Source organism: Leptonychotes weddellii, chromosome 1 (assembly GCF_054177405.1).
Source record: "Leptonychotes weddellii isolate Sample4059 chromosome 1, ASM5417740v2, whole genome shotgun sequence".
NCBI classification, from domain to species: Eukaryota; Metazoa; Chordata; class Mammalia; order Carnivora; family Phocidae; genus Leptonychotes; species Leptonychotes weddellii.
The window spans coordinates 134636430-134654583 of record NC_138369.1 but is presented as its reverse complement, the minus strand read 5'-3'; the positions used below and the strand labels follow the sequence as shown (position 1 = coordinate 134654583).

The window sequence follows — 18154 nt, the reverse complement described above, 5'->3', positions numbered from 1 at the left end:
ATACAAAGACTTTCCATGCATGTTTTAGAAGGAAAAAAATCGACTCTCAGTTATCTCTGATTACAGTAACTATTAATTTAAAATTATACACTGAATTATAAACTCCAAGATTATAATTATTAGCCATTTTAGCTAAGTTAACATTTTTGTTTTTGTTTTTATAATCATTTATAGGGCATAAGATAATAAAATCCTAAGAGAACACATTTACCTCCTCCAATGGAGTTTACAAATAGATTAAAGAATCTTACCAATGGCCAGTTCTATCAACATTTAATTTCAAAAAGATCATATTAATGTCCCAAGTCTTTCCTCTACTGTCCACTAAGATTTTAATCTTCAAGATTAGTCTTATGCAAATTTGATGTTGTCATTTTAAAATTCCAAGTTTTAACAAACTCAAATGTCTCTTGCTAGTAACCCCACAAATGGTATATAATATTAAGCAAATATTACCTGAAACAAAGTTTTAGATGCAACTGTGCATTTATATATAACTCTTCATATCAACAGTTATTAAAATTCATTCTATTTTTACTATAATTATCAAAATTAGAAAAATTATACAGAAGAACTCGGACGCTAGAAATAAGCTCCTATCAAACAAATGAGATTTCTAACAGTTCTCTTGAATTCCAGTACAATGAATTTTAAATACATAGCAGGAAAATCTTTTAAAAAGAACTAGCACATGGGGGCACCTGGGTGGCTCAGTCGGTTAAGCGTCTGACTTTGGCTCAGGTCATGATCTCAGGGTCCTGGGATTGGCTGGAGTAGGGCTCCCCGCTCAGTGGGGAGTTGGCTTGTCCCTCTCCTTTTGCCCCTCCCCCCAACTTGTGCTCTAATAAATAAAATCTTAAAAAAAAACTAGCATAACTCATGTGGAAGTAAAGAAATTAATTTGTAATTGTTTTCAAATTATATTTGGGCACTTCACGTACTCAGCTTGAACCCATTCTAGTAACTAACTCTAGCTATTTTATCAGTGAATGAGCTATTACCTCTGAGATAAGGGCCCACACCAGCCTCCTTGCAAGCATCACCGTGATGAATGCTGCCAGGTGGTAATCAATGAGATGGAAATTCTGTAAGAAAAACAAATCACTGCATCAGAAAGAAATACGCGTATGTAGCTGGAACAACTACATCAAGAGGTTTGCCCCCTCAGATCTTCCTTACATCACCTTATATGTACAGACCACAAGAATCTGAACGATCTTAGAGAGACTATCTACCTTCTACTTTCTACCTAATTCTACTCCTTTCATGAAAGATTGCTTTAACTTTTCAAATACTATTTTAAACTATCTGGAATGTACTCTACTTTTTTTGAAAGTTTACTGTGTTGAAAGGAAAATACAGCTTTGAGTTAAAAAGTGATAGCTTGCAGAACTATGGCAAGAATAATTTATTTAAGGGGCGCCTGGTGGCTCAGTCGGTTAAGTGTCTGCCTTCGGCTTAGGTCATGATCCCGGGGTCCTGGGATCTAGCCCCGGGTAGGGCTCCCTGCTCAGCGGGGAGCCTGCTTTTTTTTCTCCCCACCCCCACTTGTGCTCTCTCTCAAATAAATAAGAATCTTAAAAAAATAAGAGAGTAATTTACTTAAAATGCCATATTTATAATGTGTCAAATTCAATGGATCAGATGGAACGCCCAGTGTTCAGGAGTTCCTATTTTTGGTCTCTCTATGCAAGCTTATGTTAATCTAATTGGGCATCTACTGACCTAAACTCCCTACTGGCTGACATGTCTATTACCTTCAATTTAGTCTTTCTTCTTAACTTGATTTAAAAACATGTCTTGGGTGCCTGGGTGGCTCAGTTGGTTAAGCCTCTGCCTTCCACTAAGGTCATGATCCCAGAGTCCTGGGATCCAGTTCTGCATCAGGCTCCCTGCTCAGTGGGGAGTCTGCTTCTCCCTCTGCCCCTCCACCTGGCTTGTGCTTGCGCTCTCTCGCTCTCTCTCGCAAAAAATAAATATAATCTTTAAAAAAAAAAAAAAGTCTTATATTTGATCTTTTCTTCCTAAGAAATGATAGTATTACCTAGATGCTGCGTATGGTTCCTTCTAGTTCTAAGCCTATATAAATAACAAGCACAATGAAAAATCATTAGCAACAAACAAAATTGGGATATATTTTCATTTTGATGGTCAAAAGGTCTGTAGGTTTCCAGAGTCCTCCTTCCAGACTCAAAAGCTGTATTTCTCAATTTATTCAGTAAATATGTACGGGGCATCCACAATGTGTGCCAAGTACTCTTCTTGATACTGAGGATACAGTGCTGAAGAATAACAGACAAGCTTCCTGCTCTCTTGGATCTTATTTTTTACTGCAGTGTGAGAGGGAAAGGGGATGGCAAGGATGACTAGTTGTCTCTTCTGCCATCATAGTCAAATTTAACTGGACACTGACTCCTTGCTAACTAGAGGTTCATTTCCCTGCCTCCCTTGCAAAAACTACTTGTAGCTAAGGGATGTGAGGGGAAATGACATGCCCTTAAAGGAAGGAGCTATCTTTCTCCTTTCCTCCTTCCTGCTGGCCAGATGTGCTGACAGGAGTTGGAGCAGCTATCTTGGACCATGGTTTGGAAGAAGCATGTGGGGGGTGGGAGAGCAATGGAAACAAAGAGCATACCACCTGCCTAACTCTTATTTAATAAGGAACTAAGGTTCTACTCTATTTTAGCCATCCTGTTACAGCAGCTAAAGCCGTATCTTTAATAAATTTAAGTGTAAAGTCAATGACAAACAAGCTGACAAGCAAAAGCATTTTAGCTAGTTACAACTGCTGGTAAGAAACAAAACAATGATAAATAGTAACTGGAAAGGGAGTTGCAGAGCCAATTTAAATTGTTGGTTACAGAGGACATCTCTGAGATTGTGGCATTTGGGCTGAGAGCTGAATGACAACAAAGTAACACCCATGGCAAGATCTGAGGGCAGAGAGCCCCAGGCAGAGAGAAAAGGATCACAAAGGCCCTTAAGACAGGAAAATATATGCCTGGTGTGTCTGAAAATCAGCAAGAGGGCTGGAATGACGTAATGAGTAACAAAAGATTGAGTTTATAGATATTTTTTCCTAATGAAAAGTCATGGAACTGTTTCATGCAAAGGGTGCCAGGTTCTATTTTAAAACAATCACAGTGATTGCTGTGTGGAGAATATACTGTAACAGGGCAAGATCGGTTAGGAAGTTACTGCTTTTAATGCAAGTAAGAAATGAAGATGGACTGAACAGGGTCAGTAGCAAGGGCAATGGAGTGGCCAGATTTGGGACACATTTTAAAGGTAGAGTAGCCAGAATGTCAAGAGAGTGCTTACCTCAGATCATTTCCTTTTGTCTTTCTCTAAGTGTTTTGGATTCTAATGATATTTATCCCCTCTTAGCTTTGAGACTCCTTGTTCACCCCACTCCTCCAAACTAAGGCAAGCAATTCACTAGACCCCCTACCTAATGTTTGAGGGTCTTATTTATGTATCACCAATCTCAGACATTTTTGTATCAAAAGATTTAACTGCCTAACATATCTTATTGTTAAGTAAATTTTGTTATATGCTAAATCACTGAAAACTGGTAATCTACTTATGATTAATTCTATAAACCAGAATATTTGATTAATCACTCTCCACTCCTGACTATTCTGAATAATATACTATGCTACTTCTAGCTTTTATGTTTCTTAGGGTTAAGACTCACTCAGCTAATTGCTTGATGGCTACAATAACACTATATATTCGGAGGTCCACATTTTCTTTTTGATAATTATTAAGATCTTGAAATGGAAAAAGAAAAACCTAATATATAAATCTGACAAATTTCTAAGTCAGACACACAAAATAGAAGAAAATTTAAAAGAGACAGACCACTAGTTGATATCTAAGTCCCTTCTAGAGCATCTCAGGCATGTAGCCATCTCCCATGTTCGAATACCTTCAGTGACAGGAAACAACTAGGTCTCTGGCAGCCCATTCATCTTTGAACAGCTCACCAATTCAGGCCCCTTTCAGACTGAGGGGCTAAAATCTTATTTGCTATTCCACAGATGTTACTCTTAGGTTCACAATTAAATGCTAAGATTTGTGTGAGCCAGGACCCTATGTGGCAGGTAAGTGAGCCAGGCCACAGGATAACCTGCTTCAAGTGTGCCTTCCTCTATTGCACAGACCGAAAAACTAAAAACTATGTTTCCAGATTTTCTTGCAACTGAAGTTCTAGATTTGACTTAGTTTCTGTCAACCATAACCAATACATAAAACCTGAATTCAGAACTGAAATGGGGAGAGGGGCAGGGTAAAAGGCACCCATGTTTGGTGGTATGAGTCAGAGCAAAGGAAGCATAATTCTGGGCTCAGCAGCTCTAGCAGCAGTTTCCTGATTATGACAGGAGCACTGGCTCCCTTTGTTGCAAGGCAACATTTGTAGGGGACTCTTAAAAGAACTCTTGTCAGAAATGGCTGACTGAGAGAAGAGCTCTTTGATTAGCCTGAAAATTCAACAACTGAGAAGTTTCCATGGAATGTCAAAGTGAAAACTGAATGATGAACTACCCAACAAGCTCTTATGGAGTAAATACAGAATAAATAATAGGAAATAGAGCACAGCAGTGAGTGAGAGTACTCACTCTGTCACTATGTGATTTTGAGCCAGTTTTATAATCTCTAGGTTTCATATTTCTAATTTATAAAATGGGACAGTAGTACCTACCTGTTTTTAAAAGAAGGAGTAAATGAGATAATACTTGCAAAAAATAGTAAATACTTTAATGTTTGCCAGTGTCATTGTTAAGATAGTGAGGAATTTATGTATAGAGCTACATAGCTGGAAGAAGCCTTAAAGATCATCTAATCCAACCTCTTCATTTTATAACACCACGGCCAAAGAAGGATGGATGAAGTACAGTTCCTACATTCATAAATTCATAATCCAGGAAAAAAGACTATTAAGAAAAAAAAGCACACAAAATGGCAATGAATCATTACAGGATTACAGGTTTGTTTTTTTTTTTTTTTTTTGATTAACACAAGCGGGAAAGTGTTAAACCGAAAAGTACACTCTTGATATATGAGCGCAGGTGAGCTCAAGAGACAGAGCTGCACCAAATCATTACAATTCTTAAATAAAGAAACTGAAATTCTCTTTACTTGGTATTAAGTAGGTACACTGTCAATATGGAAAAAAAAAACTTAATAGTTAATTCCAGGAACAACCAAGTGATACGAGTGTTTATTTCTTTCCCATATTATTTTGAAGATTTTGGTCCACATTTGATTCCTAAGTTCATCAGGCCAAGGAAGTCTTCTAATCATTGATAAGCTCCAAACACACACGTAAACTACCCAGCACAACAATCTTCTTTCTCCTAGAGCATATTTCCATCCAAATCTGCCATTGCCAACCACTTACCTACCAAGTAACCTGAGTAGCCTTACTCGTTATTTTATATACCCATCTATGGAGAACTTCCCTGCATCAAGATTATCTCTGCTCTCCTAAATAAATGGAAAGAGGGTAGAAGAAACCTACAATATACTTTGATGTACTTCAGCAAAGACAGCCAGTCCTTGTTTCAATTTTATTTTTGTAACAGAGCCCAATTTTATTCATGGTAACAATAAATCCTATGAAAGAAATACAGTTTCCAGTCTCCTTGTAGTTAGGAGTGGACATATGTGAACATGATGTGAGCCTGGCCTATAAGAAACTCTCCTATACTTCCCTATGCTTTTTCCCCTTTCTAGCTGAAAGAGGTGGACCACAGCCAACTTGGAGGCCATGTACTGGAAGACAGCAGAGTCTCCATCAGTCTAGGTCCCCTGTTGACCACATGGAAGCGTGCTACTCCTGCAAACCAAAACAACTGCCTCAGACTATTATGCGTTTGAAGCATTATACAATTTTGGGTTTATCTGTTATAGAAGCAACCATTATCCTAAGATAGCCATTAAAAGGGTAAATTTCCTGGAATTTAGTCATACAGGCACCTTAAGTCCAACAAATTTAATATAGTGCAAAGAAAGCTAAGCATCAAAACTCTTGATATTATGATAAATTACTTAAAGGCTTTCTGCATTTTCATTTGTATTTTAACTTTCCAGATATTTATATTTTAACAATCTTATGAGATTACAGTTCTGAAAGTAATCTGTGGTTTAACGGAAAAACATTTTAGAAGAAAATTTGTACACATAGGCTTTCCAACTAGTTTCTTGGTTAAGTAACATACAGAAGTTAAAGGCCTATTAAGACTTACCAGTGAAGTACAAGAAGCAGGATGATTATAAGGATACCACCACACTGTTTTATAGATATTGATGTATTGAATAAACAGAGCAACCAGCAGGTAGATGAAAAAGAGAAATTCAAAGAGCAGGCTTCCATCCACAGGCAAATCAGGAATTTGGCAATGACGAACAGGACCTGGGGTGATTAAGGCTGTGATAGGTGGGACCGGAAGGCCAATAGCACTACCATTCCTGAAAGAGAAAACTATGGTTAACTCAAATGGTGATAATCTTTCAGTGTTATAGAGCATAAAGGGCCCCTGGTTCCTTCTCCACTTACTGCTTAACTGTTGGCCTTCCCTCAAGACTCTATCCTAGGATCTCCTGCTCTTGTCTTCTCTCTCTACACACACTCTCTTAGTGATCGAACATGGGGCCACAGCTTCCATTATCTCTAACATGCTGAAAACCAAAATCTGAGTTTCAGACCCATGTTATCAAGCTGTCTACTGGACATTGCTGTGTTCTTCCTCCTACAATCCTGACCCTAGTTCATGGCCCACTCAGTAGCTGCCCAAAGCAGAAAACTGGGAGTCATATTAGAACTTTCCTCTGCCTCTCCATATCCAATCACTCCCTAGATCTTAAATATTCCATTTTGTAAAGCTTTTTCCACACTGCACCCTCCTCTCTAAACCCACTGCCTTAGTTCAAGCAGTTACCATTTTTCACCTAAACTACTGAAGTAATCTCCCCAGAATTAATTCCATCAAATTCTCCAACCTGCCTTCAGAGATCTAAAGTGAAACAAACAGTGCTACTGTCTTGCCTAAAACCCTTTAATGACTCTCTACTGCCAACAGGATAACATCCAGAAATTTTTAGTACGTCCTATGAGGCTCTCAGCTTAACAGATTAGTCCCATCTCTTGTCACTCCTCCACATGCAACCTATAGAATATCCACGCTATTTGCTATCTGTGAATATATATGCTATTCTTTTGTACATATATGCCTTCCATCAGCAATACCACTCAAAACCACCTTCCTTAACCCCTCACTTACACATTTACTGACAAAATCCTTCAAGACTTTTAAAATGATCAAGCATATCCTCCATGAAGCTTACTGACTCACTCAATCTAAACCAATTCATCTCACCCCTGTGTTCCCATTACACCTAAATTATGCCTTTATTATTGTACTTTTCATTACTGTTACATAATTTCTTGTATATATCTATGTTTTGTCTATCAGATCATAATCTTAAGGATAGAGACTGTACTTTTCCTAGTTCAATTCACATATATACCTTTATGTTGAAAAGACAGCAGACTAATGTGGTCACAAAAGAGAGATCTATTAAAATATAGAGATTTTACTCCCCATCTTCTGGCTGTTCTTTCTTCCAGGCTTTTTTTTATAGGTCAGAAATAGCGGGGCCATCTAAAATGGTAAGACAGGGTGGATAGGGAATAAACTTTCCCACTGTTTATATACCTGGGAATAGTTACAGATATCTAAGGGTCTACTATTGTTTCAGAACAAGGAAAAGAGGCTTGGTTCGGATATTTCCAAAGCAGATTCCAGAGAAGGAACAATATCAGCATTACTATTCTACTCTAAGATTTCCAAATATAGAATTGTAGCATTAGTATGTGACATTTATAGTACTTTAAGTGACTCATGGGACTATGAACTCTGCTCATTCTAAACATTTAAGAATACCATGGCAGAGGGGAGCCTGGGTGGCTCAGTCAGTTGAGCGTCTGACTCTTGATCTCAGGGTTGTGAATTCAAACCCCACGTTAGGCTCCACGTTGGGCGAGGAGCCTACTTTAAAAAAAAAAAAAAAGAATACCATGGCAGAATCTCAGAAAAGCTGGAAGGGAAGAAAAGGGTTGGGTGGGGATACGGTGGGAAAAAAAACTATAAAAATTTCTTCCTCTTATTTCCAAAGAATACTCCAACAGAACAAGCTTACCAAGGAGTCGGTTGTGAACTACCTCACCGGCTCAATCATAAACCAATCATTAACACATCAGAGCCCTCTGATCTGTTCTGGGACATGGGCCACTGCACAATTCCAGGAGCTATCACACACATAGAATACAACATGAAAGGTACTCTGTGGAGTCATACAAGTCAGTGGATCTGAATGTAGGGGATTAATGCCAATAGCCAATCTATACCCTCTCCCCAGTTAATCATGAGATAAGGAAATGCAAAATTCTGATGAAAAGTTATAAGGTTAGGAGCCTCTACTCTAGAACAAACTGAAAATTCTTATACCTCTTCAGTCAAAAATACATGAAGGGAGAAAGCATGCTAAATTATTTGTTATTATTTAAAGGTTAAAAAGGTTCTTATAGAATTTTTCCCAAGTAAAGCAAACTAATGTGCTTCTGCCGTTAACAAAGTCAATGAAATGCTGGGGTTCAAGAAATATTCAAAACAAAGTGCAGAAGATCTACATTTGTGATACTTTATACAGCCTTGGCCATGACACTTCAAGCCAAAAAACAAAGGGACAAAGATCAAATAAAATGATGCAGAGCATCTGAGGGAAAAAGGAACATTTTCTTTTAATTTGAAAGCTTAACAGATAAGGTCAAAGTTCTTTTCTTTTTTTTTTTTTTAAAGATTTTATTTATTTATTTGAGATAGAGAGCATGAGAGGGAGGAGGGTCAGAGGGAGAAGCAGACTCCCTGCCGAGCAGGGAGCCTGATGCGGGACTCGATCCCGGGACTCCAGGATCATGACCTGAGCCGAAGGCAGTCGCTTAACCAACTGAGCCAGCCAGGCGCCCCAAGGTCAAAGTTCTTAAAACCAAAAAAAATAGACAGCTAAAATAAACAGACTTGGTCTATACAACTCAGAAAATTAGTTAGAGGGGCACCTGGGTGGCTCAGGTGGTTAAGCAACTGCCTTCGGCTCAGGTCATGATCCCAGGACCCTGGGATTGAGCCCCACATCTGGTTCCTTGCTCAGTGGGGAGCCTGCTTCTCCCTCTCCCTCTACTTGCTACTCCTCCTGCTTGTGTTCTCTCTCTGTCAAATAAATAAATAAAAATTCTTAAAAAAAAAAAAAAAGGATTATGATCTGATAGACAAAACAGAGATATATACAAGAATTTATTATTTAGGAAAAATAAAAGTATTTCTCTATCAGGATATAAAAATAGATGCAAAAAAAAGCAAAATGGCACAAATACATTTGAGATACAATGTGGGATAATCTTGGTCTATCTAGGACTAGACCAGGACTATCTACAGTCTTTGTAGAAAGTAACTTTAAAGGTTAGTCTTTGTGAAAGTAGTCTTTGAGAAAGTAACTATATCCTTGAGCCTCAGTTTCTTCACCTATAATACAAGAGTTAGAATAGATTCTCTTTAAAGAATTCTTTTCAATGTTAACATAGAATATTCTCTTTCAAACTGTACTACAGGTCCCCAAGATCGTGCCCGGGCTTGAAGGTTCACTAGGAGATTCACAGGACTTGGCATACAGTTGTGTTCATTACAGCAAAAGGGTAGAAATCAAAATCAGCAGAGGGAATACGTACATGCAGCAAACTTTGGAGGAAACCAGGTGCAAACTTCTAAGAATCTTTTTCAGTAGAGTCACATAGGACCCACTTAAATCCTTCAGCAACTACCTGTGACAACACACGTGAAAAGCTGTCTACTAGAAAGCCTCATGAGAGACTCAGCACCCGAGGTTTTACCAAGGCTAAGCATGTGGATAAAGCAAGAAAGATTCAAAGGAATAAAAAAGAATTAGGAGGGATAGAGAAAGCAGTGATCATTTGGACATGCTCAGGTCATATTATTAACAAAGTATGTGCAAGGACAAAACAGAGAAAAAAAATCACTTAGTCCTTCTCAAATAAGATTCTCCCTCAACTAAAAGCTCTCTAGGAAACTCAGCAATTCACAGCATATCCTCCTGCTTTAGAAGGTAATCATCTAAGCACATTATCCTGTGAACAAATCCCTGCTTCCCATAGGAAAAAAAAAAAAAAAAGGACAGGGAACTACGGATTTCAATCTTTACTGTGTCACCAAACTAGCTTTCTGACATTCCCAAGTTGACCCTCACCAATCACGCCACAAACATGTACCAAACACAGGCAAATGCTCTCTTTTCCAGCTGACCTATGTCTTGCAGAATCAAATATATCATCCAAAATTCTATCACTTAAGCAATTAATCTATTTCTCTCTTCAGTACTCTACAGACACTCCAGAAGTTAAGCTCTCATCTAGACCCTGTCTTTCTTTGTACATATCCTTCTTAAAACTGTTTTCTAGGCCATCTACCACTGGTTTTATATTTCTTATAACCCTTCCTAGGTGTTATATAATAACCTATTCTAGGCTTTTTCTTTCCCATCAAGAAACAAATATAGAACCATCTTCTTCCAAAATAACCTCTCTAGGTAAAAGTGTCACAAAATAATCACTCAATAATAGTTTTAGTGATTTTTTAAGCCATGAATAACTATGATCTTTCACTTTATTCAAATATGTTAAGAAATGCATTCCTCTTCTTACTACCCCCAATGAATTGCTAAAGAAATATATATTAAAGAGGCAGAGTGGGTGGAGAAGTATCTCAAGGCAACCACGACTGGAACCCTGAAAGTCAGGATAGAAGAGCTACAAAGAAGATAAGAGAAAAGAATACATGATCATAGCTACATCCATTCAAGAGCACAGGTATTTTCCAAAAGTTCCTAGTTCTTCCTGGTATTCTATCTGCAAACTTGAAGGAAGATTTTGGTTCACGTTTGATTCCTATGTTCACCAGGCCAAGGAAGAAGCATCTAGAAATGTGATTTTCAATTCTTTTTTTTAAGATTTTATTTATTTATATGACAGAAGGAGACACAGTGGGAGAGAGAACACAAGCAGGGGGAGTGGGAGAGGGAGAAGCAGGCTTCCCACTGAGCAGGGAGCCCGATGCAGGGCTCGATCCCAGGACCCTGGGATCATGACCTGAGCCGAAGGCAGATGCTCAACGACTGAGCCACCCAGGCGCCCCTTCAATTCTTTTTTTACTAGCAGAACACTTCATTTTCCCTCCCCCAAAGGACATTTCACATGATATCCTGATATCTGAACACACAGAGGAGTTAGTCTGATTAAGAAAGGACTAGTAAACCTGAAGCCTGGACTACTAGGCCTCCTCCTCCCTTTGAAACCCTCCTACTCCTCCGCCATCTTGCTCCTTCCCCCTGTCCCTGAAACCCTGAGGAGGGATTCCATGGGAGAGTCTGAGAACGTAATTATCTAGGGGAATCCACAAAGCCAAAGTAAAGGAAAATGAACAAACAACTGCCGGAGTTAATACGGAGACAGAGTTAGAATTTTTTAGCTAGCTACACTCCTAGCAAGGCACAGCTACAATTTCCTATTGCAATTTAAAAGAACTAAATCACTAAATTGATGGTATATATTAGTAAAATTAAGGCATGTACTCAAACACAAAACATCCTCTACCTCAAAATCTGTGTTGTAAAATATTCTTTTTTTATTTTTAAAAATATAAAGTAATACATGTTATTGTAGAAATTTTGGAAAATTTAAACTTTTCAAAAGTTACTGCAATTTACTATTTCATTTATTTTCAACATCCTGCTATGAAGCAGATAGTATCACTGTTTTTAAGAGGAAATCCAAAAACCAGCAGAGTAAAAAAATAATACTCTAGAGTAAGTTATAAGTGCTCTGTATACATACATAAATATAAAATTTGGATTGAAAATTAGTATAATGAGAATCAGAGACTGGAAAAATCCCTTCAAACAGGAATTTCAGGGAGAGCCCCACTGAAACAACAAGATCAGAACTGATTTTGAAGATTGAGTAGAACTTGGGTTGGAAAGTCAGAAAGAAAGGAGGAAGGCAGGCCAGGAAGAGAGAAGTGCACAAATAACATCAGGAGGGCCTAAAAAGGCAACAATTGTACTGATTGCTAGTAGTACTGAAAACTAGAATCCAAGCAAGAGAAAACTCTATTCAGAAAGGAAGCAAAAATTAGGTGACAAAAATTATCTTGATCAAACACTTGATATAAAGTAAAAGCCATCTCTTTCCACTGCCACATTACTGAAACTCCTTATGAAGTGAGTTATCCTGGCTAAGATTAGAAATAATTCATCCTAACTTTTGAGAATTAGGAACAAAGATAAATTTCCATTAAAAAGACCACATTCTTTATTCTCATATACAAGTCTTATAATGTTTGGGTTACAAATGAGTTTATTTAGTCATTTCAAACAATTCTTTGAACAAAATAATTTTTAAGACCCTTGATAGAATATGACTTCTAATTTTAGAATTTCATGTTAACTGTCAGTTTTAATTTGTCCTCCCCCACTCCAAAGAAAGTATGCTAGTAAGTAGTTAAACCACAGCATTTCTCGTATACTTTAATTCAGGTCTCCCTTCTTTTAATAGCTAAAAAAGTGATGACTAGAATTTGGATGATCAGCCATAAGTAAGAATGGGACTGCTTTGACTTTGTGGACCCCATATCACAACTTCCCACTCCAAAAGTATTCTGAAATACTGAGCTTTCAGTCTTCAAGGGCAGGATCCCCACTTCATTGTCAAGAAATAACCTTGATAAGCAAGTATCTGAATAGCACGATGACTACTATGTTAGTCGTACCGATCATAGGGTATTACAAATTATGCATTGTCTTATTTCTTCTTTACCTGTTTCTCAGGCCTGTTCCATTGCCACAGCCCCCACCAACCAATGTCTGTAAAGACGGTAAAGCTGAACGGCTTAGCTGCTGCCGACTAGGGCCCCTCCTTCCACCGGGCATGTCCGGGAACCAGTCTGCTTCCAGTGCCACCTGTAGTTGCAACCCAGGTTAATGGCTGTCAACCTGTTTCAACTCTGAACAAAAGAAAAGACATTTAAATATCAGTTTACTATTTCTAAATTAGGCAATGTAACAAAACAACAGAAAAACTGAATGAGTAGGCCTCCTAAAACCAGATTTTCAAATAAATGCTCCCCCAGTGTCTATTACCTACTTTATTCTAAGGAAAGGCCTAGTCAGACTCTAATGGGTTAGAAGCCTAAGTTTTGATCTAAGCTTTGTTCAGCGTTAGGTAAGTCACAATTTGTGTCTTTTGTCAGTCAACTTGTGTCATATGAATGATATTACAATCAGGTAGAAGTTAACAAGAAATGCCTAACGTATGCATTTCCAACTCATATGCAGTATTTCACAGTAAACCACTGGAAATACAGGAGAATCAGCACTGTCCAAAATGTTAGGTTTTGTTACCAAGGGATCTGGGTTCTGAGATTACATGTGCCACATGTTATCTGACTGTAACTGAGGCATTAAACCTCTGAGTTTGTTTCTTCAAAAGTATTCCTTGTCCTATAGAGGTTGTTGTGAGGACTGACAAGATGGACAAAAATACACCAGTTGGCCTTTAACTCTTTTAAAAGTAAAACTGTTCAAGTGGTAACTCCATATATTAGAGTGAAAATATCAGAAGGAGCTATAGTGGATGCCCACTACAGAAAAACTGGTATGAAATCATTTAGAAATTACTGAAACTGCGGGACTAAAAGACAAGTAACAGATGAAGACACTCGCCGAAAGGAGGGTCCGCCCGTATGTACGCCAAAACCTGCTTCCTAAACAAAACTTAAAGACTGAAAAATGGCATCCGGGAAAAACCCTGGTTTTCAAATGTTACTGCAGAATGATCCAATGTTCCCTATTCCTAACAGCCTTTGGCGGTAGACTAAAAAACGCCAGGTGAGACAAAACATTCAAACCGTTGGATGTAAGGCCTGCTGGTTCTTGCTCAATTAACGAGGGAAATAAAAGTGTGGAGCAAAAAATTGGGATAGAAGAGGCGAGAGGATGAGGTGGGGAAGGCGGATGACAAGAGACCACAAACTTCAACAGGCTGGCCCCTAAAAGGGGACAAACGACAAAGCGGTTCCCGCGGCGCAACCCGAAGACCTGAAGCAGGCCGGGACAATCACACAGCGAGGAGGCTCGATAATACTCACGCATGGAGGAGGCCCAGCCGATGTGGCGGGATCCTTAGGAGAAGGTGGCGGCTTTACAGACTGGACCCCAGGCAAGAGAATTCCCTCCCTGCGTTGAAGCGCTCCAAACCAGCTGGTTGTCTGCAGGCCGTCTCCGCCCGGAAAGTCGAGAAAAGGTGTCCAGGCTTCGGGCTGCCAGCCCCCGCCCCAGCCCCAGGTCAGTACCAGAGTCAGAGCCAGAGCTAAAGTTAAAGGCAGAGCCCGGCCGGGTCAGCACTCATCCGCAGCCTCCATTACCGCGGAGCTGAGGAGACGTGGCAGCGCACGGAGATGACGTCAGTTCCGCGACTGCCGGGCGCTCCAGCCTCAAGCTGGCGTCCGGAACTACACACTCGGTTTGGGAGAGGGCTCCCCACCCACTCCTTCATGCACCTGCGCAGTGGGACTCGCCTTCTCTGTTGGTTCATGGTTCCGCCTTCCCCGCCAGCGCTGGCCAACGTATTTCCTCCCTGGTCGTCTAAGATGCCCTGGCACCATGCTGGCGGTTCTTTGCTATCTCATGGACTCCCCTTAACAACCACGTACAAATTATCGCCCCAGTTTTACAGATAGGGGAGGTTGGGAGACGTCGCCTACAGTCATGTCACTGCCAGGTAAAGGAGTCAAGTCGTGATGTCATGCTTTAGCATCCAGTCGTGCGCCTCTTATATGTAAAGGACTGGATGGATGCTGGAGTTAAACAAGTGAATACCACAGTTTGCTCAGTCTATTGAAAGAGACGAGACACCAGGAAAACACAGTAATTACAATATAGTAAATGCAACAAAAGTATGCCCAAGGTCCAGAGGTTAGCAAGCAATTCATTGTAATTTATTCAGTGTAATAAATTCTGTGGAATAGTGGTGGTGGCAATACCAAGAAAAACTTGTGAGCCTGGAGTTTAAAGCCAATACTCCAAGAATGATTAGGCTGTTCGTGGGAGAATGGCATTCTAGTGAAGGAAGTGGCAGATAAAAAGGTAAAATGGTGGGAAACATCATGATGAATTCAGAAACTGCCAATAGTTTAGTATTAGAAGAACAGTAAAAGTGTCAAGAAGAGCATGTGTTTGAGATCTCTGGCTCCAGAGATTTTAAACACCTTGAGAGAATGCCCTTTGTATGTAGTATCACACAGTTATAGATTAGTTAACCTTTATGAGAGTTATTGCCGTGTACGACACTAGACTAGTACCTTTACACGTTTCATTTACATCTTATATTGCTTTGATACTATCATTGTTCCTATTTTACAGAGGAAACAAGTTTTAAGGGAAGTTAAGTAACTTGTTGAAAATAACCCAGCTAATAAGTGGCAGAGCCGGAATTTGGAGCAGAATGACCAATATAAAAACTACTAAAGTTAGTAATATTCCAAATATTCTTAGTGCCCTAATGTACTACAGAACTTTCATTCATGAATATATAAAACCCAACATAGATCATTACATATTTCCGTAATTTTGTACATTTATTTTCATATATGCTCTGCTAACTGCTTCCTAGCTTGCTACATTGAAACTCCTTTGCCACTTTTCTTTTGGCTCACCAGCGTCCTTCATTCATTCAGCAATTATTTATTTAGTGCCTACTGTGTACCAGGCACTATCTTACTGCACAAGACAGATATGTTCCTGATCTCCTGGAGTTTATATTCTAATGGGAAGCATTTGATAAATAAAATAATTACACATTATAAGTGTTATGGAGACAAACAGGGGCTAAGGTAGAAAATAAGGGAGGTTTTGTTTTGAGGGGATATGAATATGAGGGAATAGTATTTCAGCAGAAACCTGAATGTTGGGAAGGAACCAGAGAGGCAAAGATGGGAGGGAAAAGTAGTCAAGATAGAAAACAAAATTTATGCAGATTCTATGTTGTGCAAGAGCTTGTTATGTTTGAGAAAAAACACAAAGCTCTATAGCTAGGTCATCGTGAGCAAAGGAAAATGTGGCATGAAATGAATTTGAAGACACAGGAAGAGCTTAAACATGGAAGATCTTTTAAACCAGAGTGTTTGCAATTTAAGTTAGTGGCTGGCATAGGACCCAGAAATCTGTGATTTTCATAGCTCCAGGATTCTGGCACTTACTTACATATGGGACCCACTGGAATAAACCACCTCATCTGTTAAGGAAATGAAACAATTATTGTTGGGGTTCACATGAAGCTCACTAATGTGTACAGGGCCCACTTATCTCCCAATCTCTTGATGTTCTTCCACATAGATAAATATTGTAAAGTTGCAGAAAATACTGATTTATTTTCATTTCAAAGACATAACACAAGGTGATTTCCATTTTCTTCTGATTACAGAAAACTTGAATTACAGAAAATAAAAACTCCTTTAATTATTAAAGTTTTAAAAATTATTCTCGGCTATATTCATTTTAGACTAACTTTGAAGCCAAGGTTACTGTGGTGTTTGTCTATGTAACACACTGTTTTAGTTACGTGCTTTTGATGAACCATTCATTTTGAAGTACTGCACGCCTTCCAGAAGTAGAAGAAATGGATTTCAAGTTTTCATTTGGATTCCTGAAGAAGTCTTGTATAATATAGTGTTGACGATCCATTTTCTCTTCTTGCCTATGCACCCAGAGTGATATAACCCATTCCTAATTGATCAGCCTTATTTTATCTTTCACCATTCCTCAGTGTATATCCTAAACCTCCCCTACCATCAATCTATGCTCTACTCCCACTTTCTACAAATTATGGTTTCCCCATTTTTAGTGTCTCCAGCACAATATTCCTTAATTGCAATATTTCATTTTCATTTCAGTAGACTCCTCCCACTCCTTTTCCAAATTTGCATCTCATCTTGATCTTTCTTTCTCTCCGCATGAAGCAGCTAACTAATAGCAATTGCATACTGCCTTATGTTGTAAATAATCTCTGGGGAAGTATATTTGTCTTCCCACTAGTTCTAAACTCGAGGACACAGATCTCATCTCGTACTTTCATATATTTCCATAGAGCCTAGGAGGTTACCTTGCACATTTTAGACAGTGAGTAAATACTTGTATGATTACTATATATACCTATGTATAGCTATAAACCTATTCTGTCCAGTATAATGTTACCCACAGATTTTTCCCATGTCTAATTCACCTCAATTGTTATAAAAGCCTATTATAAAGAGATTTGTGCTATATTATTTTCCACCTCTTGGTTTTTTTGTTTTGTTTTAAGATTTTATTTATTTATTTGACAGAGACACAGAGAGAGAGGGGGAGTAGGAGAGGGAGAATCAGGCTTCCCACAGAGCAGGGAGCCGGGTGCGGGGCTGGATCCCAGGACCCTGGGATCATGACCTGAGCGGAGGACAGACGCTTTAACCACTGAGCCACCCAGGCGACCCACACCTCTTGGGTTCTTACAGTGCTGTATATATTCAGGTACTCAACAAATCTATATTATTTAATCTAATCTATCTTATTAATAAGAAGCAGTTTGATGTGCAAACAACTTCTAGCCTACGTTGTTCCACTAACTGTGGGCAAAAAACATCCTCTCAAGATCTTCAGTTTTCTGGCCGCAGACAATAAGGTGTTTTAAATATGCTACAGAGTGTAAGGAATTACCATTATTAGACATATTTTCCCAGGGGATGCCTTTTATTCATTCTCTCCTGGGCTTCGATTTTCTGAGAGACAGAGAGATGCATTTTGAACCTTTCACTACACCTGGCGACATGAAGCAGCTAACTCTACAGTCTGGTTCCAAACCAACGAGCGAGACTCGCCACGCGCTGCCGGCCGGCACTCGGCTGACATCCCGGCGCCGCCCTCCCAGAGAAACTCGGCCGCCGGCCGGGGCTTGGAGGCGGGGAGGCGGAGTGGCGCGCGGCCATCTCTG

At 39.2% G+C, this 18154-nt stretch overlaps 1 protein-coding gene across 1 annotated transcript in view; it reads right to left on the bottom strand.

Moving 5' to 3' along the window:
* The window catches only part of TMEM39A (transmembrane protein 39A), a 30460-nt gene extending 15869 nt beyond the window's left edge, over nucleotides 1-14591 (bottom strand). Inside the window, exons 1-4 of the mRNA XM_006730423.3 lie at nucleotides 14277-14591; nucleotides 12947-13133; nucleotides 6252-6474; nucleotides 1002-1085 (exon numbers count right to left, since the gene is read on the bottom strand). Of these exons, the coding sequence (XP_006730486.1) occupies nucleotides 1002-1085; nucleotides 6252-6474; nucleotides 12947-13059 (420 nt within the window). The 5' untranslated portion in view covers nucleotides 13060-13133; nucleotides 14277-14591. The remainder of the gene's footprint in view (nucleotides 1-1001; nucleotides 1086-6251; nucleotides 6475-12946; nucleotides 13134-14276) is intronic.
* Between the last annotated feature and the right edge of the window lie 3563 nt (nucleotides 14592-18154).